Here is a 27,542-nt window from a genome sequence, read left to right on the forward strand (position 1 = left end):
CGTTCCTGCATGTGATAGTTGTTGTCAGGCACACATTTCCACAGCACAAGTGTAGAACATCAACTCTCAATTGGAAATATATTTTAAGAAAAACAAATTATACTGCTAGATAGTCATTTCATTCTTCTAAGATGTCAAAGGCATTTATTTCTTTGGGAAAGAAAGTGTTGTGGTTTTAGTAGGGACAGTGACTGATGAGCATAAATAATGAGCTGGATAATCACATGTAAGGACTCAAATTAGTAAGAACTTGCCGCCTAGAATGTAGTCAATTCCAAGGATACTTTCAGATATCTTACGGACTTAGCCAGAGTTGTACGAATTGCGTTACTTTTACATAGCAGGAAATATACAGGAGTTTCATGTTCTTGGTGTAGCTGTGATTTCCACCCTCTCCTACCTTGCAAAAGAAACAGGAGCAGTGAGCTAGGGCAATATTTTAAACTCTTTAAAAAGATGGCTTCTTTTGATAGAAATTAAAATTCCATGCCATTCTTTAAAGTTATTTAAATTTTTAATATGATTATCAATAACATGACTAAAATTAAATTGACGGTAAAACCATGCTCTCTGGGGGCCATAATTCAGCTCTCTGGGGGCCATAATTCAACTTTCCTTTCTGTCCCTAACCCTGGAAGTCCTGAACCTAAGGCTTTGATTGGCAGAAATACCCTACACATGCCTTATGGTGTGTTTTCTACCCATGCTGTAGCTCACTTGAACATACTTTCACGTGCTGTTTTATCTCATTCATATATTCTTCATTTATTCAACAATTCACTCAGTGGCTTTTTATAAAGGGCCTCCTGTGAATCAAGCACGATGCTAGGTGGTAAGGATAGAGACGCCTTAAACAAATGCTTACAAATGTGGTGAGCATTTCAATGAGAGAAGGCCGAGATGTTATGATAACAAGCAAAACGAAACTTAAATTGGGGGATTATAGAGGTCTCCCTAAGGAAGTAACCCAACCAGTTGCCATCAAGTTGACTCCGACTCATGGGGACCCCATGTGTGCAGAGGAGAACCGCTCCATAGGGTTTTGAAGGCTGTGACCTTTCAGAAACAAACTGCCAGGCCTTCTTCCCCGGTGCCTGTGGGTGGGTATGAATGGCCAGCCTTTCAGTTAGTAGTCAAGTGCTTAACCATTTTGGCCACCCAGGACCTAACAACTAAACCAAAACCTGAGAGACAAGATGGAATTATCTGGACACAGAGAGGACAGTGGGGAAAGAAAGGGGAGAGAGAGAGTGTGACAAAGACAGCAACAGAGAGTATGAATGCATACCAGAAGTTGTAAATGCACCGGGACAGGTGGAAGGAGGGAGAGAGGAACCTGGTGCCTGGGACAGAGTCCTGAGGAGCTCCAACGTTTTCTGCTCTGGAGCACTGGAACGCCAAACACCGCCCTTCCCAGCTCTTCTCTCTCATTTCTGCTAAGCTGTGTCCTCGGTCACCCAGCTTCTGGAGGAGACTCACTGGGGTCCAGGAAGAATGAAGATCCTTGCCGGTCCAGAGCACTACCACTGCAGAAACGGAAGCATGGTTTCCCTTCTTCAGTTTTATTTTTCAAGAGCTCTCATCTTGATTTGTATTTTACATTTTAAAAGCACCCTTTCAAAACATAAATTTTCAAAGCTATAGAATGGATGTGGAGGTACCATTTCAACCTTGTTCAAGATTTTTTTTTTTTATAGATGTAGGCTTATCATAGAAGCTGATTTTTTTTGTTTCTGTTTAACTTGGTTTCGTTTATTCTTTAAATCAACAAACACGTCACCCCTTGTTCTTACTTAGCTTATACTTGGCCTGAGCCAGTATCCTATACCCATTGAACCCACTGCCGTTAAATCAATTCCAACTCACAGTGACCCTGTACGACAGAGGAGAACTGCCCCATAGGGTTCCTAAGGAGTGACTGGTGGATTTGAACTGCCAACATTTTCATTAACAGCTGTAGCTCTTAACCACTATGCCAGTATAAGCAGATCTAAACTCATGAACAGACTTTGTAATAAAAGTTTGTTCGGAGCCTGGAGTATATTTTCCCATAGAAATTAGTCTAATTCTCAGATAAGCTCACCGTGTTCTACTATTTACCCTGCACTGGAGCTTAAGCGTGTATTTTGTAACAATAAATACAACAATAGAAAGTCTCTTGCAACTGTCTTATTCTTCAGTTACACTGTAACGGTGGTGTAGTCTGGGACCAAAACAGAACTTTGGCATACGATTTTCTGTAAGGTGGCTCTGAGGTAAAGATTCGTAACTGGGAGCCTTTCAGAATCTTGGGGAGGTGAGAGGTGGTGTTTGTAGTTTGGAAAAAGCACTCCAGCTAGACACACTCCACTTGTGTAAATCGCTGAGCTGCAACACAGTTCCCTTAGACAGCGGGTCCTGGCTTCCACTGGGGAACCAGAATACTAGGAAGCCATGTTCCCAGTTCTCAGCCACTAAAACCATGGTGGTATAGAAGGTCTCAGAGTCCCTGGGTAGTGCAAATGCTAGGCACTCAGATGCTAACTGAAAGGTTGGTGGTTCAGATCCACCCAGAGGCACCTTGGAAGAATGGCCTGGCAATGTGCTTCTGAAAAATTACCCATTGAAAATCTTTGGAGCACAGTTCTACTCTGACACACATGGGATTGCCATGGGTCAGAGCTGACTTGATGGCAACTGGTGGATAGGACTCAGCCTGTGCTTCAGGGCTATGACAAGTAAGTTCCCTCCTATTGTGGCAGGAAGGACTTTCCTACCTCAGTTACCTTTCATCCACAGACATCCATATGCCAGGCATTCCTGTCTTGGGGCCTGCCTATGACTATTTGGGCATTTGTTTGAAAAGCGCTCTGATATTCTTGACCAATGAGTGAGTAAATTGATAGCAGTTGCCAAAATAGCAAATAAACAGTTTTTGTGGCTTTTCCCAGAGATTCGTACATGAGTATTTGAGGAACACCTATACAAATATTTTTAATAAGATTTGGCTTTTTCTTCATAAGACATTTATTTATTCAAATATTGACTTAAAACTTGAATTCCAGTGTATTATAAATAGGCTTCTGGTTGTTGAGGGAGTTAATTGTATTTATTGCCAGGCGTATAAAAGATCCCTATCCTTAATATTAAATTTACTTATACAAAAAATAATTAGCAAAATAACATAATGTTTCCCCAACCTTCAAGTTAAAATGGAAATGTTGATATTTTTAGTAAAAAAGACGTTACATTTCCACAAACCCTAAGGGCTTGCACTTAAAATTTTTGGTACTTACAGTATACGCACTGTCTGTGTATGTGTTTACTTTCCACCACAAGTCTTCTTTTAGGCAAGTTGAGTAGGTTCTGGGGTAATACTTGGCAGAAAGAACTTTTGGAATGCAGAATGGCTGGAATGTGTGGTTAAATTCTCGCCAACCACACACTTTAACCTAGAATGATTTTAAATTTGGGTACAGGGTGGGGTATCTTTTTTTTTTTTTTTTCATTTAACACAACATTGCTGACTTAATTATAACGGCACATTTGACAAGAAGAAGTGGCAGTTTTCAAAAGACATTTGACACAGACAATGACAACTTTGTGTGATCCTATGGGATGCCCCCCCCCACCCCACGTGTCTGTCAGTCTGTCGTGCTGTGGGGCTTGCGTGTTGCTGTAATACTGGAAGCTATGCCACCGGTGTTCAGATACCAGCAGGGTCACCCATGGCAGACAGGTTTCAGCTGAGCTTCCAGACAAAGACAGAGTAGGAAGAAAGACCCGGAAGTCTACTTTTGAAAAGAATTACCAGTGAAAACCTTACGAATAGCAGCGGAACATTGTCTGATACAGTGCCAGAAGATGAGCCCTCCAGGGTGGGAGGCACTCAAAAGAAGACTGGGGAAGACCTGCCTCCTCAAAGTAGAGTTGACCTTAATGACGTGGATGGAGTCAAGCTTTTGGGACCGTCATTTGCTGTTGTGGCAAGACTCAAAATGAGAAGAAGCAGCGGCAAACATCCATTAATTATTGGAACATGGAATGTACAAAGTATAAAATATGTACAAAGTATGAATCTTGGGAAATTGGAAATCCTCAAAAATGAAATTGAATGCATAAACATCAATATCCTAGGCTTTAGTGAGCTGAAATGAACTGGCATTTGGCCATTTTGAATTGGACCACCATATAGACTACTATGCTGGGAATGACACCTTGAAGAGGAATGGCATCACATTCATCGTCAAAAAGAATGTTTCAAGGTTTATCCTGAAGTACAATGCTGTCAGTGATAGGATAATATCCACACACCTACAAGGAAAACCAATTAATACAACTATTATTCAAATTTACACACCAACCACTAAGGCCAAAGATGAAGAAATTAAAGAATTTTTACCAGCTTCTGCAGTCTGAAATTGATTGAACATGCAGTCAGGATGCACTGGTAATCACTGGTGATTGGAATTCAAAAGTTGGAAACAAAGAAGGATCAGTAGTTGCAAAATATGTCCATCAGTTGCTCATATGCAAGTTCAAGTTGAAAAATGAAGAAAATTAGAACAAGTTGATGAGAGCAAAAGTACAACCTTGGGTATATCCCACCAGAATCTAGAGACCATCTCAAGAATAAATTTGACGTGTTGAACACTAATGACTGAAGACCAGACAAGTTTTGGAATGACATCAAGGACGTCATACATGCAGAAAGCAATAAAAAGACAGGTAAGAAAGAAGCAACCAAAATGGATGTTAAAAGAGACTCAAACTTGCTCTTGAACATCGAGCAGCTAAAGCAAAAGGAAGAAATGATGAAGTAAAAGAGCTAAATGGAAGATTTCAAAGGGTGGCTCGAGAAGACTAAGTATTAAAATGATATGTGCAAAGAGCTGGAGATAGAAAACCAAAAGGGAAGAACACGCTCAGCATTTCTCAAGCTGAAAAAAACTGAAGAAAAAATTCAAGCCTCAAGTTGCAATAGTGATGGATTCTATGGGGAAAATATTAAATGACACAGGAAGCATCAAAAGAAGATGGAGGAATATACAGAATCATTATACCAAAAAAAAAAAAAAAATTGGTCTATGTTCAACCATTTCAGGAGGTAGCGCATGATCAGGAACCGATGGTGCTCAAGGAAGAATTCCAAGCTGCACTGAAGGCATTGGCAAAAAACAAGGTTCCAGGAATTGACAGAATATCAGTTGAGGTGTTTCAGTAAACGGATGCAGTGCTAAAATGCTCACTTCTCTATGCCAAGAAATTTGGAAGACAGCTACCTGGCCAACCGACTGGAAGAGATTCATATTTATGCCTGTTCCCAAGAAAGGTGATCTAACCCAATGCGGAAATTATCGAACAATATCCTAAATATTACACGCAAGCAAAATTTTGCTGAAGATCATTCAAAAGTGCCTGCAGCAGTATATCGAAAGGGGACTGCCAGAAATTCAGGCTGAATTCAGAAGAAGACGTGGAACCAGGGATATCATTGCTGATATCAGATGGATCCTGACTGAAAGCAGAGACTATCAGAAGGATATTTACCTGTGTTTTATTGACTATGCAAAGGCATTCAACTGTGTGAATCATAACAAATAATGGATAACATTGTGAAGAATGGGAATTCCAGAACACTTAATTGTGCTCATGAAGAACCTTTACATAGATCAAGAGGCAGTCATTCAAACAGAGCAAGGGGATGCTGCGTGGATTAAAATCAGGAAAGGGGTGCGTCACGGTTGTATCCTTTCATCATACCTATTGAATCTGTATGCTGAGCAAAGAATCTGAGAAGCTGGACTATATGAAGAAGAATGGGGCATCAGGATTGGAGGAAGACTCTAAAATTAACAACATGAGATATGCAGATAACACAACCTTGCTTGCTGAGAGTGAAGAGGACTTGAAGCACTTACTGATGAAGATCAAAGACCACATCCTTCAGTATGGATTATACCTCAACATAAAGAGAACACAAGTCCTCACAACTAGGCCAATAAGCAACATCATGGTAAATGAAGAAAAGATTGAAGTTGTCAAGAATTTCGTTTTTCTTGGCTCCACAATCAAAGCCCATGGAAGCAGCAGTCAAGAAATCAAAAGATGTATTACATTGGGCCAATCGGCTGCAAAGGACCTCTTCAAAGTCTTGAAAAGCAAGAGTGTCACCTTGTAGACTAAGGTGCACCTGACCAAAACCATGGTATTTTCAATCACATGCATGCAAAAGCTGGACAATGAATAAGGAAGACTGAAGAAGAATTGATATCTTTGAATTGCGGTGTTGGCAAAGAATATTGACTATACTGCCAAAAGAACGAACAAATCTGTCTTGAAAGAAGTACAACCAGAATACGCCTTCGAAGCAAGGATGGTGAGACTGCATCCTTTGGACATGTTGTCAGGAGGGATCAGTCCCTGGAGAAGGACATCATGCTTGGTAAGGTACAGGGTCAGTGGAAAAGAGGAAGTCGCAGTGGCTGCAACAATGGGCTCAAGCATAACAAAGATTGTGAGCATGGCGCAGGACCGGGCAGTGTTTTGTTCTGTTTTACATAGGGTCACTATGAGTTGAAACTGACTGGATGGCACCTAACAACAACAACAGTGGTATGGCCAACTTAATGTGGTCAGCTCACGCTGATGCTTTGTGAGGGGCAGATAAGTCAGTGCCCTTTAAGTTGGGGCTAAAGGTTGATTCAGGGTCTTGAATACATGATGGGGTCAGATATGCTAGGAAAGGAAAAGTGGGTAGACCTTCAGTCAGTTGTTCATTCAGCTGACAAACATTTTTCTTTTGAGCACCTGCTTCATACCATGTACTGAAGATGCAGAAGATATAAATGAGCTCTAGAGCTATGGCTGCTAACCAAAAGGTTGGCAGTTCAAGTCCACCAGCCACTCTTTGGAAGCCCTATGGGCCAGTTCCACTCTGTCCTCTGGGGTTGCTATGGGTCGGAATCAACTCAATGGCACCGTGTTTGTTTTGGTTTTTTTTTTAGTCTGTCCTCAAGGACCCAAGGAATTTGCAGTCTCAAGGGGGAAGACAGACAAGTAACAGACACTTAAGTGTATCATGGAATGGTACCTTACCCATCGTGAGGGAAGGAAGGTCTCAGGGGAAGATTTCAGAGCAGAATCTTAGAAGACAAATAGGACTTAGCGAAGAAAGGGATATTGAAGCAAGATAAGAATCATGTGCAGAGGCCCAGTGCCAGTGAATTAATAAACAACTAACAGTGATGGGAACTACTTGTTCAATGTCTACTAGGAGGCAGACACTATGTTCAATGTCTCAGAGGCATTCGATTTAATGCTCACGCCTGTATTATGAACTAGGCAGGCCCATTTTACAGAGAAGAAAACTGAATCTTAGTTTAAGTAGCTTGTCCCAGGCTATACCAGTAGAGGTGCTAAAGGGATTTGAACTCAGGTCCATCAGAATTTAGAAGGAGAGCACTTAGCTATTTGCAAACACTTTTGATCATACTTCTCTTTCAGTAAATTTTTATGCGCAGGCACTCCTAACTAAATGCTTAGGTAATGATTTATAGGTTATATGCACATATACTAAAACAGTATGCATGTATTATAAAGCATAAAAACTAGAAATTTTTTAAATTTGAGTTAAAGATAGTTTAAAAATGTCTTGCTAATCAAAATGGCCAAACACTGTCATAATATCTGAAGACACACAATTTAGGGCATTTATTGATAAAGATAATAGATGTACATCCATGTTTCATTTAATCTTGATAATTTTAACTTTGGGGGGCACACTTCATATTTGCTGATATGGCACGATTCAAAATCAGGAGAAACAGCTGCAACATCCATTAATAATAGGAACACTGAATGTATGAATCTAGGAAAGTTGGAAGTTGTCAAAAATGAACTGGAATGCTTGAAGATAGATACCCTAGGCTTAGTGAGCTGACGTGGACTGTACTGGCCATTTTGAATCAGACGACCATATAGTTTACTGTGCTGGGAATGACAGATTGAAGAGGAATGGCATCGCATTTATCGTCAAAAAGAACATTTCCAGATCTATCCAGCAGTACAACGCTGTCAGTGATAGGATAATATCCATACACCTACAAGGAAGACCGCTAGTTAATACAACTATTATTCAAATTTATGCCCCAACCCTAATGTAACGATGAAGAAATTGAAGATTTTTACCAGCTTCTACAGTCTGAACTTTTTTTTTTATTGTGCTTTAGGTGAAAGTTTACAGAACGAATTAATTTCTCATTTAACAATTAATACACGAATTGTTTTGTGACATTGATTGCCATTCCCATGATATGTCAGCACTCTCCCTGTCTTGACCTCAGTTTCCCCATTTCCATTCATCTACTTTTCCTGTCCCTTCCTGCCTTCTAGTCTTTGCTTTTGGGCTGGTGTGCCCATTTAGTCTCAAATACTTGGTAGAACTATGTGTGTTAGTGTTTCTTTTATAGGCCTGTCTAATCTTTGGCTGAAAGGTAGACTTTGGGAATGACTTTGGTTCTGAGTTAGCATTGTGTCTGGGGGCCATAGTCTTGGGGTTCCTCCAGCCTCTGTCAGACTAGTAAGTTTGGTCTTTTTTTGTGAATTTGAATTTTGTTCTATATTTTTCTCCCGCTTTGTCTAGGACACTGTATTGTGATCCCTGTCAGAGCAGTCGGTGGTAGTAGCCAGGCACCATCTAGTTCTTTTGGGCTCAGTCTGGTGGAGGCTGTGGTTCATGTGGTCCGTTAGTCCTTCGGACCACTATTTGCCTTATATCTTTGGTTTTCTTCCTTCTCCTTTGCTCCTCATGGCATGTGAGCAATAGATGTATCTTAGATGGCCGCTGTCAAGCTTTTAAGACCCCAGATGCTACCTACCAATGTTGGATGTAGAACATTTTCTTTATGAACTATGTTATGCCAACTGACCTAGATGTCCCTCGAGACCACGGTCCGCAGGCCTCGGCCCCAGTAACTCAGTCCATCAAGGGGTTTGGATGTATCTAGGAAGCTTCTATGGCTTTCTTGGTCAAGTTGTGCGGACTTCCCATATGTGCGTGGTCTTGCCCTTCACCAGAGTTAACACTTGTCTACTATGTAGTTAGTGATTCTCCCTCCCCGCCCTTCCCCTCCCTTGTAACCATCAAAGTTTGTATTTTTCTGTGTATAAACCTGTTCTTTAGTTTTTATAATAGTGGTCTCATGCAATATTTGTCCTTTCATGATTGATTTATTTCACTCAGCATAACAGCCTCCAGATTCATCCATGTTCTGGGATGTTTCGCAGATTTATCACTGTTCTTTATCGTTGCATAGTACTCCATCATGGGTGTGTACCATAGTTTGTTTATCCGTTCATCTATTGGTGAGCACTTAGGTTGTTTCCATGTTTTGCAATTGTGAATAATGCTACAATGAACATGCGTGTGCATATATCTATTAGTGTGATGGCTCTTATTCCTCTAGGGTGTATTCCTAGGAATGAGATTGCCGGATCATATGATATTTCTATTTCCAGCTTTTTAAGAGGTGCCATGTCATTTTGCATAGTGGTTATACCATTTTACATTCCCACCAGCAGTGCATAAGAGTTCCAGCCTCCCTGCAACCTCTCCAACATTTGTTTTCCCCTTGATTAGTGTCACTGATGTCGGGGTGAGATGATATCTCATTGTAGTTTTGATTTGCATTTCTCTAATGGCTAGTGATCATAAGTATTTCCTCATGGGTCTCTTAGCTGCCTGAGTGTCTCCTTTGGTGAAGTGTCTGTTCATATCCTTTGCCTATTTTTAATTGGATTATTTGTCTTTTTGTTGTTGAAGTGTTCTATCAATTTTAGAGATTAGACCTTTGTCAGATGTCATAGCCAGAATTTTTTCCCAGTCTGTAGGTTTCCTTTTTACTCTTTTGGTGGTCTTTTTCTTTAAATTGTATTTTAAATGAGGGTTTACAGAGCAAATTAGTTTCTCATTAAATAATTAATACATTGTTTTGTGACATTGGTTGCCACTCTTCCATTCTTGGCCTTGAGTTCCCTGTTACCAGCTTTCCTGTCCCCTACTGCGTTCTCGTCCTTGCCCCTGAGCTGGTTTGCCCATTTTGTTTTATGGGCCTGTATAATCTTTGACTGAAGGGTGAACCTCAGGAGTGTCTTCAGTACTGAGTTAAAAGGATGTCTGGGGGCCATATTTTCAGGGTTTTTCCAGTCTCTGTCAGACCAGTAAGCCTGGTCTTTTTTTTTTTTTTTTTTTGAGTTAGAATTCTGTTCTACATTTTTCTCCAGCTCTGTCCAGGACCCTCTATTGTGATCCCTGTCAGAGCAGTCAGTCACGGTAGCCGAGCGCCATCTAGTTGTGCTGGACTCAGTCTGGTGGAGGCTGTGGTAGTTGTGGTCCATTAGTCCTGTGGACTAATCTTTCTCTTGTGTCTTTGATTTTCTTCTTTCTCCCTTGCTCCAGACAGGTGAGACCAGTAGAGTAACTTAGATGGCCACTCGTGTGCTTTTAAGACTGTAGATGCTACTCACCGAAGTAGGATGTAGAATATATATATTTTTTATAAACTATGTTATGTCAATTGAGCTAGATGTTTCCTGAGACCATGGTCCCAGCCCTCGCCCCAGTAACGTGGCCCCCCAGGGAGTTTAGATGTGTCTATAACACCTCCGTGACCTTGCCTTGGTCAAGTAGTGCTGGCTTCCACAGTATTATGTACTGTCTTACACTTCCTGGTGAAGTCTTTTGATGAGCATTAGTGTTTAATTTTTAGGAGCTCCCAATCATCTGGTTTATCTTCTGGTGTTTGTGCATTGTTAGTTACGGTTTGTATTGTTTTTATGCCGTGTATTAGGGCCCCTAGCTTTATCCCTATTTTTTCTCCCGTGAACTTTATCATTTTAGGTTTTATATTTAGGTCTTTGATCCATTTTGAGTTTGTTTTTGTGTATGGTGTGAGCTATGAGTCCTGTTTCATTTTTTAACAAATGGACATTCAGTTTTTCTAGGACCATTTGTTAAAAACGACTCTCTTCCAAAGGCGACTTTCAGGTGGCTAACAGATACATGAGGAAATGCTCACAATCATTAGCCATTAGAGAAATGCAAATCAAAAGTACAATGAGATACTGTCTCACCCCAACGAGGCTAGCATTAACCCAAAAAAAACACAAAATAATAAATGTTGGAGAGGTTGTGGGGAGACTGGAACATTTATACACTGCTGGTGGGAATTTAAAATGGTACAACCACTTTGGAAATCAATTTAGCACTTCTTTAAAAAGCTGGAAATAGAACTACCATAGAACCCAGCAATCCCACTCCTTGAAATATATCCTAGAGTAATAAGAGCCATCACAGAAATAGATATATGCACACCCATGTTCATTGCAGCACTGTTCGCAATAGCAAAAAAGATGGAAACAACCTAGGGTGCCTATCAATGGACAAATGGTTAAACAAATTATGGTATATTCACACAATGGAATACTACACAAAGATAACGACAACGAATTCGCGAAACATCTCATAATATGGATGAATCTGGAGGGCATGATGCTGAATGAAGTTAGTCAATCACAAAAGGACAAATATCGTATGAGACCACTATTATAAGAACTCAAGATAAGGTTTAAACACAGAAGAAAACATTCTTTGATGGTTCTGAAGGTGGGGAGGGAGGGAGAGGGGAATTCACTAGGTAGATAAGAGACAAGAATTATCTTAGGTGAAGAGTAGGACAACACACAATACAGGGGAAGTCAGCACCACTGGACTAAACCAAAAGCTAAGAAGTTTCCTGAATACAACCAAACACTTCGAGGGACAGAGTAGCAGGGCCGGGGGCTTGGGGGCCATGGTTTTGGGGGACATCTAGGTCAATTGGCATAACAAAGTTTGTTAAGAAAATATTCTGCATCCCACTTTGGTGAGTGGTGTCTTGGGTCTTGAAAGCTAGCGAGCAGCCATCTAAGATGCATCGATTGGTCCAACCCACCTGGAGCAAAGGAGAATGAAGAATGCCAAAGACACAAGGAAAATATGAGCCCAAGAGACAGAAGGAGCCACATAAACCAGAGACTCCATCAGCCTGAGACCAGAAGAACTAGATGGTGTCCACTACTACCAATGACTGCCCTGACAGGGAACACAACAGAGAATCCCTGGTGGATCAGGAGAAAAGTGGGGTGCAGAACTCAAATTCTAGTAAAAAGACCAGACTTAATGGTTTGACTGAGACTCGAGGAACCCCCAGAAGACATGGTTCCCATACTGTATGTTAACCCAGAACTAGAACCATTCCTGAAGCCAACTCTTCAAAGATTAGATTGGACTATAAGACATAATATGATTCTCGTGAAGAGTGTGCTTCTTAGTTCAAGTAGATTCATGAGACTAAATGGTCAGCTTCTGTCCAGATACAAGATGAGAAGGCAGAAATGGATAGGAGCTGGTTGACTGAACATGGGAAATCTGGTGTGTGCTATCACATTATAGGGATAGCAACTAGGGTCACATAACAATGTGTATAAATTTTTGTATGAGAAGCTAACTTGAGCTGTAAACTTTCACCTAAAGCACAATAAAAAAAAAAAAAAGACTGTCTTTTCCCCACTTAATGGACTTTGGTCCTTTGTCAAAGATCAGCTGGCCATAGGTAGATGGATTTATGTCTGGGTTCTCGGTTTTGTTCCGTTGGTCTATGTGTCTGTCCTTGTACCAGTATGAGGCTGTTTTGACTACCACAGGTGTATAGTAGGTTCTGATCAGGTAGTGTGAGGCTTCCTACTTTGTTCTTTTTCTTCAGTTATGCTTTCCTTGTCTGGGGTCTCTTTGTTTTTCATATAAAGTTGGTAATTAGTTTTTTCATCTCTTTAAAGAATGCTGTTCATATTTGCATTACATTTGCAGATCGATTTGGGTAGAATGGACACTTTCACAATGTTGAGTCTTCCTGTTCATGAGCATGGTATGTTTTGCCACTTATGTAGGTCTCTTGATTTCGTGCAATAGTGTTTTGTTGTTTTCTTTGTATAGGTCTTTTATGTCCCTGGTTACATTTATTCCCAAGTATTTTATCTTTTTAGGACTATATGGTGTTGATTTGGTGATTTTCTTTTGGAAGTTCTCTTTGCTGGTGTAGAGGAATCCAACTAATTTTTCTATGTTCATCTTGTATCCTGCTACTCTGCTGAATTTTTCTGTTAGTTGCAGTAATTTTCTTGTGGAATCTTTGGGATTTTTTTATGTATAGGATCATGTCATCTGCAAATAGGGATAGTTTCACTTCTTCCTTTCCAATTTGAATGCCCTTTATTTCTTTTTCTTGCCTTATTGCTCTAGCTAGTACTTTCAGCACAGTGTTAAGTAAGAGTGGTGATAAGGGTATCCTGTTTTGTTCCCATTCTCAGGGGGATTGTTTTCAGCCTCTCTCTGTTGAGAATTATGTTGGCTGTTGGTTTTGTATAGATGCCCATTATGTTGAGGAATTTCCTTTCTATTCCTATTTTATTGAGAGTTTTCATCAGGAATGTATGTTGGACTACATCAAATGCCTTTTCTGAGTTGATTGAGACGATCATGTGATTCTTTTCTTTTTTTCTATTTATGTGGTGGATTGTGTTGATTCATTTTCTAATGTTGAATCACCCTTGCATACCTGGTATGAATCCCACTTGGTCGTGGTGTATTATTTATTATTTTTTTTTAATATGATGCTGAATTCTATTGGCTAGAATTTTGTTGAGAATTTTACATCTACATTCATGAGAGATTTAGGTCTGTAATTTTCTTTTTTTGTGGTATCTTTGCCTGGCTTTGGTATCAGGGTTATGCTGGGTTCATGGAATGAATTCAGGAGTTTTCCCTCCTTTTCTGTGCTCTGAAATAGATTGAGTAGTACTGATGTGAGCTCTTCTCTGAATGTTTGGTAGAATTCTCCAGTGAAGCCATTCAGGCCATGGCTTTTTTTTGTTGGGAATTTTTTTATTACCTCTTCAGTCTCTTCTCTTGTTATGGGTCTGTTCAGATTTTCTATCTCAGTTTGTGTTAGTTTGGGGAGGTAGTGTGTCTCTAGAAATTTGTGTGTTTCTTCTAGGTTCTCAAAGTTGTTGGAGTACAATTTTCACAGTATCCTGTTATGATAGTTTTTATTTGAGCTGTGTCAGTTATAATGTCCTACATCTCATTTCTTATTTGGGTTATTTGCTTCGTCTCCTGTTTTTTTGTTTTTTTTTTTTTGTCAGTTTGCCCAATGTTCTGTCAATTTTTTTTTTTTTTTTTGGTCTTTCAAAGAACCAACTTTTGGTCTTGTTGATTATTTCTATCGTTTTTCTGCTTCTCTATTTCATTTATTTCTCCCTTCATCTTTATTATTTCTTTTTTTTCTAGTGCCTTCTTTTCTTCTAGGGCTTATTTTGCTGTTCTCTATTTTTTCGAGTTATAGAGCTAATGTTTTAATTTTGGCCCATTCATCTTTTTGATGTATGCATTTATTGTTATAAATTGGCCTCTGAGCACTGCCTTTGTTGTGTCCCAAAGGTTTTAGTATATGTTTTCATTCTCATTTGATTCTAGGAATTTTTTGATTCCCTTTATTGCTCAGTTGTTTTTAAGCAAGGTGTTATTCAGTTTCCATATATTTGATTTTTTTCTTTGCTCTTCCTGTTACCGATTTCTACTTTTATGGTGGTGTGATCAGAGTGAATGATTTATATTATTTCAGTGTTTTGGATTTTATCGAGGCCTAAAATGTGGTCTGTTCTGGAGAATATTCTGTGTGTGTTGGAGAAGAATGTATACTTTGCTGCTGTTGGGTGAAGTGTTTTATATGTATCTATGAGTTCAGGTTGGTTGATTGTGGCTGACCTTTACATCTTCTGTATCTTTGTTGAGTTTCTTTCTAGATGGTCTATCCTTTACCAAGAGTGGTGTGTTGAAGCCTCTTATTATTATTGTGGAACTGTCTATTTCTCTTTTCAGTGCTGTTGAAGTTTGTTTTATGTATTTTGGAGCCCTGTCATTGGGTGCATAGGTATTTATTAAGGTTATGTCTTCTTGGTGGATTGTCCTTTTAATCATTATATAATGTCCTTCCTTATCTTTTATGGTGGATTTTGTTTTAAAGTCTATTTTATCTGAGATTAATATTGCCACTCCTGCTCTTTTTTGACTATTGTTCCTTGACATATCTTTTCAGTCCTTTGATTTTTAATATATTTGTATCTTTATGTCTGAAGTATATTGTATATTCCCTTTTCTTGTACCAGAAGGTTATCTGATTCTTTATTTTGGTCACTTGTTGGAGCCATCTTGTCCCGCTTTTTTATGTGTTTTGATATTGTCTGCTGTCTCCAAAACATTAAGGTATTCTTTTCTTTATTTATTGATTGTATATTCATTTGTTCTGTCCTGCTTTTTTTGTTTTATTTTGATATGTCAGGGTGGGTGAGTTGGGCATGTTTTGCTGCTTGCTTGTCTGTGGTCACGATAGCTCTCACCACCTTGTCTGAGTGTGCAGGGCAGCAGCAGGCAGGGTCAACTCGCTTTGCTGTACACTGGTTTTGGCAGGTTGGCTGAGGGAGGATTGGGCAGATGATGTCTGCATCTTGATGTTGGTCCAGTGGCAGGAGCATTGAAAACCCCTTGCCAGATGGGTGGGGTGTCAGATGGGGAGTGATATGGGCTTGTTTCCCACCATTCAGTAGCTGGTCATGTGGCTAGAGGGAAGGGGTGGTGCAGGCCTAGTATGGTGGTGGGCCAGAGCACCACAGACAGTGTGGCCGTAGGTACGGCAGGGGCTGATGGGAAGGAAAAGGTGTTATTTGGGGCTAGGTGGGAGGAACAAAGGAAGAAAGAAAAAAATGGTAGCGCAGCAGGGGCCACTGGGAAGGGGATGTGGCGTACAGAGCTAGGTGGGAGTGAGAAAGAAAAAAATACAGCAGCATGGCAGGGGCCTGTGAGTGAGGGCAGGGTGGGCCCAGGGCAGCAGCAGACCTATTTGCTGGTGGCTGTCTAGCTGCAGGAGTGTGTCAGGGACTGGCGGGAAGGGGGGAGGTGGTGTACAGGGCTAGGTGGGAGTAAGAAAAGAAAGGAAGAAAGAAAAAAGAAAAAAATAGTGATATGGTGAGGGCTGATGAGTGGGGGCGGAGTAGACATGGGGGCCAGTAAGGGGGAGGGGAGGTAACATACCGGGCTAGGTGGAAGGGAGAAAGAAAAAAAAAAAAGAGAAGAAAACAGTGGTGCGGCGGAAGCCAGTGGGTGGCGGTATGACTGAGCTGGGGCAGTGGCAGGCTGGTGGCTCTCTAGCCACAATGCTACAATGGGGGTTGGCAGTAAGAGGGGGAGCTGGCATACAGGGTTAGGTGGAAGGGAGAAAGAAAAGGAAGAAAGAGAAAAAAGAAAGAAAGAATAATAATTTCAAAGAGAAAAAAAATGGTGACGTGGTGGGGCTGGTGAATGGGCATGGGGCAGATCCAGGGGCCAGTGGGAAGGGAGAGGATGTGATGTTTAGGGTAGGTGGGAGGGAGAAAAAGAAAGAAAGAAAACAAAATGGCAATGTGGCAGGAGCCAACAGTTGGAGGTGGGTGGATCTGGGGCAGTAGTGGACCAGTGGCTCTCTAGCTATGGTGGTGAAGCAGGGCTCAGCAGGAAGAGGGGGAGGTGGTGTACAGGGCTAGGTGGGAGGGAGAAAGAAAAGGAAGAAAGAGGTAAAAAACAAAAAGTCGTGCAACAGGAGGGAGCAGGGTGGGCCTAAGAAAGGGGGCTTGTACTGTGGACCCTGGTGGTGAGGGCTGCTGGAATGGGGGGTTGTTCCTTCAACTTACCAAAAGGGTGAGGGGTGGGAAAGCATGTTTCTCTGGTTACCAGGTGTTCTGTCTCCTGTTGGGAGCTCCGTAAAGTTGCCTTCCTGTACTCCTTGTCCAGGGCGTTACTGGCTGTGTTCCAAGATTGCGACACTATGCATGTTAGTTGACAAGGGGCCTCCACTCTGTATCTCTCCTCATTCTCTGTTTTCACCAGCTTTTTCTTCCATTCCATGTTTGCCCTAGTTCTTTATCCCTTCATTTGATGCTTAGGGTTCCAGGACTGATGTTTGTGGTGTGTTTTACTTAGCTTTTCAGGTTTTTGCTGCAGAGGGACTACCTGGTGCATCTATCTAGGGCACCATGTTGGCTCCACCACCTCAGTGTTTCTTAAGCTAAAGGAACTGAAGGAAAAAATCAAGCCTCAAGTTGCAATGTTGAAGGATTCTGTATTGACTGATGCAGAAAGCATCAAAAGAAGAGGGAAGGAATATACAGAGTCACTGTACCAAGAAAAATTGGGTGATATTCAACCATTTTAGGAGGTAGCATATGATCAAGAACCGATGGTATTGAAGGAAGAAGTCCAAGCGGCACTGAAGGCATTGGTGAAAAAGAAGGCTCCAGGAATTGACAGAATACCAATGGAGATGTTTCAACAAGTGGATGCAATGCTGGAAGTACTCACTTGTGTGTGTCAAGAAATTTGGAATGCAGATACCTGGACAACCAACTGGAAGAGATCCACATTTGTGCCCATTCCAAGAAAAGGTGATCCAACAGAATACAGAAATTATTGAACAATATCATTAATATCATATGCAAGTAAAATTTTGCTGAAGATAATTCAAACATGGTTGAAACAGTACATCAACAGGGATCTGCCAGAAATTCAGGCCGGATTCAAAAGAGGGTGTGGAATGAGAGAGATCATTTCTGATGTCAGATAGATTTCGGCTAAAAGCAGAGAATACCAGAAAGATGTTTATTTGTGTTTTATTGTCTGTGCAAAGACATTTGGCTGTGTGGATCATAACAAATTATGTATAACATTGTGAAGAATGGGAATACCAGTACACATAATTGTTCTTATGCAGAGCTTATACATAGACCAAGAGGCAGTCATTCGAGCAGAACAGGGAAATACTGTGTAGTTTAAAATCAGGAAAGGTGTGCTTCAGGGTTGTGTCCTTTTACCATACGTATTCAATCTGTATGCTGAGCAAATAATCTGAGAAGCTGGACTGTATCAAGAAGAAGGGGGCATCAGGATTGGAGGAAGATTCATTAGCAACCTACATTATGTGGATGATATAACATTGCTTACTGAAAATGAAGAGGACTTGAAGGGCTTACTGATGAAAGTCAAAGACTACAGCCTTCATTATGGATTATACCTCAACATAAAGAAAACAAAAATTCTTACAACTGGACCAGTAAGCAATATCATGATAAATGGAGAAAAGATTGAAGTTGTCAAGGATTTTAGTTTACTTGTGTCCACAGTCAACTCCCATGGAAGCAGCAGTCAAGAAATCAAAGTATTGCACTGGGTAAATCTGCTGCAAAAGATATCTTTAAAAAGCAAAGATGTCACTTTGAGGACTATGGCGCGCTTGGCCCAAGCCACTGTGTTTTCAATTGCCTCATATGCATTTGAAAGCTGGACAATGAATAAGGAAAAATGAACAAGAATTGATACCTTTGAATTATGATGTCGCCAAAGAGTAGTGAATATACCATGGACTGGCAGAAGAACAAACAAATCTGTCTTGGAAGAAGTACAGTCAGAATGCTCCTTAGAAGTGAGGATGATGACACTTCATCTCACATACTTTGGACATGTTATCAGGATGGACCAGTCCTAGGAGGACATCATGCTTGGTAAAGTAGAGGGTCAGTGAAAAAGGAAGACGCTCAATGAGATGGATTGACACAGTGGCTGCTACAATGGGCTCAAACATAGCAAGTGTGAAGATGGCACAGGACCCTGCAGTGTTCCTCTCTTTTGTATATAGGGTTGCTATGAGTCAGACCTGGCTTGACAGCACCTAACAACACAACAGCACTTCAGGTGTGATTAGATCATTCTTATTTATAAGGAGGAATTTCTGCTTAGAGTAAAAGAATTATCTTCAGTCGTTGATTTCTTTGCAGTGATCTCTTTAGCCACTTGACCATTTATGAAAGCAAGTTTATTTAAGACCTTGGCTGCTAACCAAAAGGTTGGCAGTTTGAATCCACCAGCCACTCCTTGGAAATCCTGTGGGGCAGTTCTACTCTGTTCTGTAGGGGCACTATGGCAACAGGTAATATAATTCATAAAGCCACTTAACCAAGCAAATGGAAAGTGTAATATGTTGCAAAGTGCAACAAACAAGCGAGGCACCCTGTGGATCCCTCCTTATCAAGTCGATTCGAAATCGTACCAACCCTATAGGATAGAGTAGAACTGCCTCATGGAGTTACCAAGGAAAGCCTGGTGAATCTGAATTGCCGACCTTTTGATTAGCAGCCGTAGCTCTTAACCACCAGGGTTTCCCCTCTCTCAGGAAATCCCAAAGACTGAGGCTGACAGATGACAAGGTGACATTTGACGGTAACAAACAGACCAAGGAATAAAGGAGCAGCAGACTGTAATCTTCTGACAGGACTTCTCCTATTTGGTGTGCCTCTTTGGTTTCCATAATATCAGTTACAAGAATCAAAGTACTATTCACCATAATGAGAAATCCAGTGTGAGGTTGGTCCTTCTTGGACCACGTCAAAGAGGTTGAATGACTGAAGCAGTAGAAGAACTGATGTTTTATCATAAGGCCATGGAATGTCACTACTCCAGGTTCAGCCTCCTAGTGGTCCTGTAGCACATATGGCCAAAACTATAAATGTGCTTGTTTAAACAAATAAGCAAAACTATCCTATCCTAAAATTCTTAGGACAGAACTATCTGGAATGTCATCAGGTGGTGAATATGACCTGATATCCATTCACTCAGTAACTCTTGGTTGATGTGCTCTTGTGTGCCAGGCATGTGCTAGGAGCAGGGACTGCAGATGGACAAGACAGGTACCATCCCTTGGGTGTGCCAGTTTGTACTATTTACCAGCACAGTCAGTTCCCTTCCCTCCCTGGCTGTCCTGCTGGATCTTCCACCTGTCTCTTGTTAGCTATTGAAGCAGCGGGTCAGCTGAAGGGCAGGAGGCTGGGAGGAGGCCAAGGACAGGGTGCTTTCCTTCAAAGGCTAGCGCTTCTCTTGCTTTTACAGGTCAAGCCTGGAAGTCAACTTTCGATCCCTATGTGGCTTCGAGCTTCCTCTCAATGCTAGACTCAAATGGGATTTTATTTATTTTTTAAAAGCAAAAACATAATACATTGATCACCACTCATCACTACAGGTCACGCCCATGAGAGAGGGGTACAGCCCCAGCAAGACACCTCGTTACTGAAGCACACGTGTCGAGTGGACCTCTTTGATGACCCCTGCTACATTAATACTCAGGCTTTTCAAAGTACTCTTGGCTCTGCTTGGCATCAAAGCTCAGCTCAGACGCTTGGGAGCCCGTGGCACCATGGAAGTAAGTAGATGCCCACTGTCTATAGTAGTTTCTGTGACAATTTATCACCAACAAGTTGGCTAAAGGAGCCCTGGTTGCACGATGGTTAAGTGCTCGCTTGGCAAAGGTCAAAGGTTCAAACCTACCAGGCACTGCAAAGAAAAGACCTGGCTATCCAAGTCTGAGTGGGAATCGATGGCACACAACAAGAGCAGATGGCTAAAGCCAGAGATTTATTCTGTCACAACTGTGGGGGCTAGAAGTTCAGCCTTGGCTGGTATCTTTCTGCCTCTGATCATCTTAGCTGAGTGAACAAATTCCTTTTCTTGATTCAGCCAGTTTAAGTTGAATTTTATTTGGTTACTTGCTGCCTTTAGCATCTTACTAACACTGTGTCTAATTTTTTCTACATCGGTGGCTCTAATTAGCCTCCAGAAGCTTCGGGATTAGCCTCTTCTAGGTATGGGTCGCCTTGTTTGAAAGGGAACATGCTCCCTTTAACGGGATATAATTTTTGAAAACGTATTTAGTGTGTACCCCTAAAACCCACTGTCATTGAGTCAATTCCGACTCATAGCGACCCTATAGGACAGAGTAGAACTGCCCCATAGAGTTTCCAGGGAGCACGTGGTGGATTTGAACTGCTGACCCTTTGGTTAGCAGCCGCAGCACTTAACTACTACGCCACCAGGGTTTCCTTTAGTGTGCACAAAACATCAGGGTTTCCTTTAGTGTGTACAGTCAGGTGTTTAAAGAGTGACAGAAGTGATTACACCTAATTCTAAACCCTGCATATTCATCTTCCTTGGCTGCCATCAGAGCTTCCCACAAGCTCGGTGGCTTGAAAGTCCAGGCTTTAGTCTCTCACAGTTCTGGAGGCTGGAAGTCTAACATCAAGATGTCGGCCAGGGTGGCTCCTTCTGGAGGCTCTGAGGGAAAATCCGTTCAGGGCTTACCTCCTAGCTTCTGGTGGCCACTGGCAGCCCCTGGCTTGCTGATGCATCACTCCAGCCTCTGTCTCCATCTCCACATCGCCTCCTCCTCTGTGTCTCTGTCTCCCGTCTCCCTCTCCTGTGTCTTGTAAGGACATAAGTCTTAGGATTTGGAGCCCATTCTAAGTCTCAAAATACGTAACTTAATTATATCTCAAAGACCCTATTTCCAAATTGGGTCACATTTACAGGTACTAAGGGTTTAAGACTTAGCTGTCTGCTTTGGGGACCACTATTTAAGCCACTTCACTGTCTCTCATTTTAAGGAAGGCTGTTTCCTTGGCTTCATGTTCAGGGAGCTAGGATTCCTATTTACTCAAGTCCCTCACTCCCATTAATATAGAACAGAACTGTGTGAAGATGTTCTGGGTTTTTAGATTTTGGCACTTAGATTTTGAATAATCCTTTCAGATTCTTCAAATTTCCTGCCAGCTTTTGGGTTCTGCTGTGTGCTTTTGCTAAAGGAAGGGCTGTCTAAGCAGGAGATAATTTTGGACTTGTTCGTTTACATGAGAAACAGTTGTCACTATTTCTATTCTATTTAGTGATGGCATTAATTTCATTCATTTAAAGAACTTCTGGTAAGTCATCTATACAGCACTCAAATAAGATGGCTTCTTTTCTTCAGCCATATACTTGGAGTAAGAGACAGTAAGACAAACATCACTTTGTCAAATTGCTTCCAGAAATAAATGCATAAACAGGAACATAAATAAATAAAAGTAAAACAAGCCAAAAGCCCACAATTAGCTGAAAAATAAATAAAAATTCTTTTCGTAAAATGTTGAAGGTCATTGAGTCGGGAGATTGGCCTGGCGACACGTCTGGTTTGCCCGAGGACGGAGAGCCAGCCAGCGAGCGGCTGTCTCACCAGCTCGAAGTCTCACTCTCTTGGCCCGCCGGGAGTAACCTTCAGCCGAGCGTGGCTGCAATGCCAGGAAGAAATTTAAAAGGAGAGTTCGCTGGCCCTCAGCTTCACCAAAACCGGTTGGACCAGATGCCGTTGAGTCGCTTTCAACTCATGGCGACCCGTGTGAGTCAGAATAGAACTGTGCTCCAAAACGGCTGATTTTTCAGGCATAGATCACCAGGCCTTTCTTCTGAGGCACCTCAGGGTGGACTCGAGTCTTCAACCTTTTGGTTAACAGCCAAGTGCGTTAATCCTTTGCATCTCCCTTAACTCTCTTGTAAAAACATGTGGATGTGGTATCTTACCTCTTCTAACTTCACAAGAGGGAAGGAGAATCAAGATCAGCAGCCCTAGGCTGATCCCTGTGAAGCAGAAGTCAGACATAGCTCCTTTTTCCACCGTCTTTACCAATTCTGACATCAACTGTCCCCCCCCATGGCACTTTCTACTTTTCTTCTGGGTTCGAGAATTCATTGCAATGGCCACACAGAACTCACAAACAATACTCACAGTTATAGGGTTTATTCGGGAAGCGACTGATGACAATCCAGGCTCCAGAATGCTCAGGATACAGTTCTTCTATCAGGACAGCCTCTTCCCACCCAAGCTTACAGGCATTCCTCCCTCTGGCTTGGCCTCTACCCTGCTCAGGCAAGTGTTACAAGCTCTTTTAACTCTGCCAGTAAGTGCCCAGAGGCACCCCACTCCACCAGTAAACCTCAGCCCAAAGGCATTCAGCTTTCTTGCTCAGTGGGCCGGGAATCCCCCTGCGCCACCTCCTGCTCATCTCTCCTGCTAGTCTCTTCTGCCAGTCTCTCCTGCCACCACTTCTCTGCCACCACTTCCTACTTCTTCAGTGTAATGGCTTTCTCTCTCTGGTTCCAGGGGCTTCTCAGCACGGGGACCCCGGGTCCAAAGGACACGTACTGCTCTTGGCCCCTCTTCCTTGGTGGTGGTGGGGCTCTCTCTTTCATGCCTCTGAGATGGTTCATTTCACGCCCAGCGGGATGGCAAAACTGACCAGTCCCCTTGACAGGCCGCAATTACCCTATTTTCACAGTCCTACCCAGTCACTTGGGTGGGAGTTACGAGACCACAGCGAGAAAGGCCATCCATTGCACCGCACTCTAGACTAAGAAACAAAGGTTCACATTGCCAGCTGGGTGGCAAGCAGTCCATCTTTTCTCCAACTTTCTAAGAGCACTCTTGGCACCCAGCTAACCAGGTTGGGTTCTTTGGCTGTAGACATTGAGATGGGGTTTGGCATGCAGGGCCTTTGGGGATCAATATCAGAAAGTGGGGGGAGGAAGCAGGATGGGGCAGAGAGGCAAAGGTTGAAGTATGATGCAGGCCTGACAGAGTCTCGACCAACCACATATAGAGAGCAGCCCTGGCCTGTCACGGTTGTCCCACATTGGGCCCAGATGGCTAGGCTTCTATACCAAAACCAAACCCACTGCCACCAAGTCAATTCCAACCCATAGCAAGCCTATAAGACAGAGTAGAACAGCCCCATAGGGTTTCCAAGGCTGTAATCTTTATGGAAGATTTATGCCACTTCTTTCTTCCATGGAGCCATGGGTGGGTTCAAACTACTGACTTTTTGGTTAACAGCTGAGCACTTTAACCACTGTGCCACCAGAGCTCCTTGGGCTTTATAACCACAATGATATCAGTCTTTGAACGTCGGCTGCACTAGGAAAGGCAGTCAAGCCCTTGGGCACAACAGCTTTCTGCAGCTGAGGTAAACCCTGAAGGGGTGGTCACATGGAGGCTGGCTGCTGACACCTGGGGCATCTGGCCTTTCCTGGAAGGTGGATCTGGGAGACATATCTGTGTGCCACTGTGAAGGCATCCTGGGCAGTCGAGGATAAGGTATGAAAGAATTCATATTTCTGCAGCAGACTTACTCAACTGCTCAACGTAAAGTGTCCTGTGAGGAGGGTAAGGTAATACATGTTAGAGAGACAACTTTCTGAAAACAAGTTTCTTGACCCTGGTTTTAAAGTGATTTGCCAAAGCACACACTTGATAGCTTCCATTTCATGGACTTTTCAGAGTGATAACGTATTGTCAGAGAAATTATTCAGTGGGTGTCCCAAATGAGGTACTCTGATGTATTCCTTGATTAGCAACTCCAGTGTCTTTCTTTCTTTTTTTTTTTTAATTTTATTTTTTTGTTGTGCTTTAAGTGAAAGTTCACAGCTCAAGTTAGTTTCTCTTGCAAAAATTTATACACACATTGTTATTTGACCCTAGTTGCTCTCCTTGTAATGTCACGGCACACTCCTCCTTTCCACTCCCAATTCCCAGTGTCCAGCTCCTGTCGCTTTCTGCCTGCTCATCTCACCTCCAGACAGGAGCTGCCCATTTAGTCTCATGTATCTACTTGAACTAAGAAGCACACTCTTCACAAGAATCATTTTATGTCTTATAGTCCAGTCTAATCTTTGTCTGAAGAGTTGGCTTCATGAATGGTTTTAGTTCTGGGTTGACAGAGAGTCCAGGGGCCATGTCTTCCAGGGTTCCTCCAGTCTCAATCAGACCATTAAGTCTGATCTTTTTATGTGAATTTGAGTTCTCTGCCCCAATTTTCTCCTGCTTCATCAGGGCTTCTCTGTTGTGTTCCCCATCAGGGCGATCATTGGTAGTAGCCAGGCACCATCTAGTTCTTCTGGTCTCAGGCTGTTGGAGTCTCTGGTTTATGTGGCCTTTTCTGTCTCTTGGGCTCCCATTTTCCTTGTGTCTTTGGTATTCTTCATTCTCCTTTGCTCCAGTGGGTTGGGACCAATCGATGCATCTTAGATGTCCACTCAAAAGCTTTTAAGACCTCAGATGCCACTCACCAAAGTGGGATGCAGAACATTCTCTTAATAAACTTTGTGTCATGGATTGAATTATGTCCCCCCAAAAATATGTGTATCAACTTGGTTAGGCCATGATTCCCAGTATTCCGTGGTAGTCCTCCATTTTGTGATTGTAATTTTGTGTTAAAGAGGATTAGGGTGGGTTTGTAACACCCTTACCAGGTCACATCCCTGATCCAATGTAAAGGGAATTTCCCTTGGGAGTGGCCTACACCACCTTTTATCTCTGAAGAAATAAAAGGAAAGGGAAGGAAGCAGAGAGTTGGGGACTTTCTACCACCAAGAAAGCAGTGCTCAGAGCAGAGCGCGTCCTTTGGACCTGGGGTCCCTGTGCAGAGAAGCTCCTAGTCTGAGGGGAGATTGATGAGAAGGCTGACAGAGAGAGAGCCTTCCGCTGGAGCTGACACCCTGAATTTGGACTTTTAGCTTACTTACTGTGAAGAAATAAATTTCTCTTTGTGAAAGCCATCCACTTGTGGTATTTCTGTTATAGCAGCACTAGATGACTAACACATTATACCATTTGACCTAGATGTCCCCTGAAACCATAGCAACCAGACCCCTGTCCCTGCTACTCTGTCCCTCAAAGTGTTTGGTTGTATTCAGGAAACTTCTTAGCTTTTGGTTTAGTCCAGTTGTGCTGACTTCCCCCGTATTCTGTGTTGTCCTTCCCTTCAGCTAAGATAATTCTTATCTACTATCTAATTAGCAAATATCCCTCTCCCTCCCTCCCCACCTCGTAACCATCAAAGAATGTTTTCTTCTTTGTTTAAACCTTTTCTTGAGTTCTTATAATAGTGGTGTCATACAATATTTGTCCTTTTGCAACTGACTAATTTCACTCAGTGTCGTGGATTGAATCGTGACCCCCCCCAAAATATCTGTCAACTTGGTCATGATTCCCTTGTATGATTGATTGTCTACCATTTTATCTTCTGATGTGATTTCCCTATGTGTTGTAAATCCTATGATTAAGATGAAAATTAGATGGATTAGTAGCATATTACAAGATTAGATGGTATCTTAAGCCAATCTCTTTGAGATATAAAAGAGAGAAGTGAGCAGAGAGACAGGGGACCTCATAATACCAAGAAAGCAGCCGTGGGAGCAGAGCGCGTCCTTTGGACCTGAGGTTCCTTTGCTGAGATGCTCCCAGACCAAGGGGAGACTGATGACAAGAACCTTCCTCCAGAGCTAACAGAGAGAGAAAGCCATCACCTGTAGCTGACACCCTGAATTTGGACTTGTAACCCACTAGACAATGAGGGAATAAATTTCTCTTTGTTAAAGCCGTCCACTTGTGGTATTTCTGTTATAGCAGCACTAGATGACTAAGACACTCGGCATAATGGCTTCTAGATTCATCCATGTTATGAGATGTTTCACGGATTCTTTGTTATTCTTTATTCTGGTGTAGTGTTCCATTGTATGAATATACCATAATTTGTTAATCCATTCGTCCATTGATGGGCACCTAGGTTGTTTCCATTTTTTTCTATTGTGAACAGTGCTGCAGTGAACATGGGTGTGCATGTACCTATTCGTGTGACAGCTCTTATTTCTCTAGGATATATTCTAAGGAGTGGGATAGCTAGATCATATGGTAGTTCTATTCCTAGCTTTTTAAGGAAGCGCCAAATTGATTTCCCAAGTGGTTGTACCATTTTACATTTGCACCAGCAGTGTATAAGTGTTTCAGCCTCTCCGCAACCTCTCCAACATTTATTATTTTGTGTTTTTTGGATTAATTGGGGAATTAACGGACTTTGGGCCTTTGTCAAATACGAGCTTGTCGTAGGTGGATGAATTTACGTCTGGATTCTCAGTTGTGTTCCATTGGTCTGTGTATCTGTTCTTGTATCAGTACCAGGCTGTTTTGACAACTGTGGTGGTGTAATAGGTTCTAAAATCAGGTAGAGTGAGGCCTCCCACTTTGTTCTTCTTCTTTTTCAGTTGTGCTTTATTTATCCGGGGCCTCTCCAGTTTCTTTATAATCAAGTCTTCAGTGTTAAAAAAAAAAAAAAAAACCTTTATAACTCAAGCAAAGAAACTTCGCCTTTTTCACAGACAATTCAATAATATGAAAAGATAAGATTAATTCATAACAACAAATTCGTACTATCAGTTAAAAGTCAATAATAAGGCCTGGTCTAGCCAAAATCATGATGTCAAAATGTTTTCACCAACTCTGGTCCTCTCTTTTTTTACCCTTTCTCTGTCTCCCTGCCTTGGTGGCAACATGTTTAATAGTTTAGGCTCCCTGTACCTGCTCACTTCTCAGTGGTGTCACTAGGAGGCTTCAAGGGGTGCAAACCATACCGGGTGACACTGTCAGAGGGGGTGACACCAAAATGACTGTATATAGAATTTTTTGTGCAGTGTTTCAGCAGAAATTTATTATTTTTTATAAAAATATCCTTGTAGTTAGTTATAACAACAA

At 41.9% G+C, this 27,542-nt stretch overlaps 1 protein-coding gene across 2 annotated transcripts in view; it reads left to right on the forward strand.

Moving 5' to 3' along the window:
* The window catches only part of SHC4 (SHC adaptor protein 4), a 246,409-nt gene that overhangs the window by 206,463 nt on the left and 12,404 nt on the right, over positions 1 to 27,542 (forward strand). The window contains exon 10 of one of the 2 annotated variants that reach the window (XM_049899614.1): positions 20,175 to 20,354. The exons of the other annotated variant lie outside the window; for it this stretch is intronic. Coding sequence (XP_049755571.1) covers positions 20,175 to 20,354 — 180 coding nt within the window. The remainder of the gene's footprint in view (positions 1 to 20,174; positions 20,355 to 27,542) is intronic. 2 annotated transcript variants of the gene reach the window in all.

The sequence above is a fragment of the Elephas maximus genome, chromosome 10, assembly GCF_024166365.1.
Source record: "Elephas maximus indicus isolate mEleMax1 chromosome 10, mEleMax1 primary haplotype, whole genome shotgun sequence".
Classification (NCBI taxonomy): domain Eukaryota; kingdom Metazoa; phylum Chordata; class Mammalia; order Proboscidea; family Elephantidae; genus Elephas; species Elephas maximus.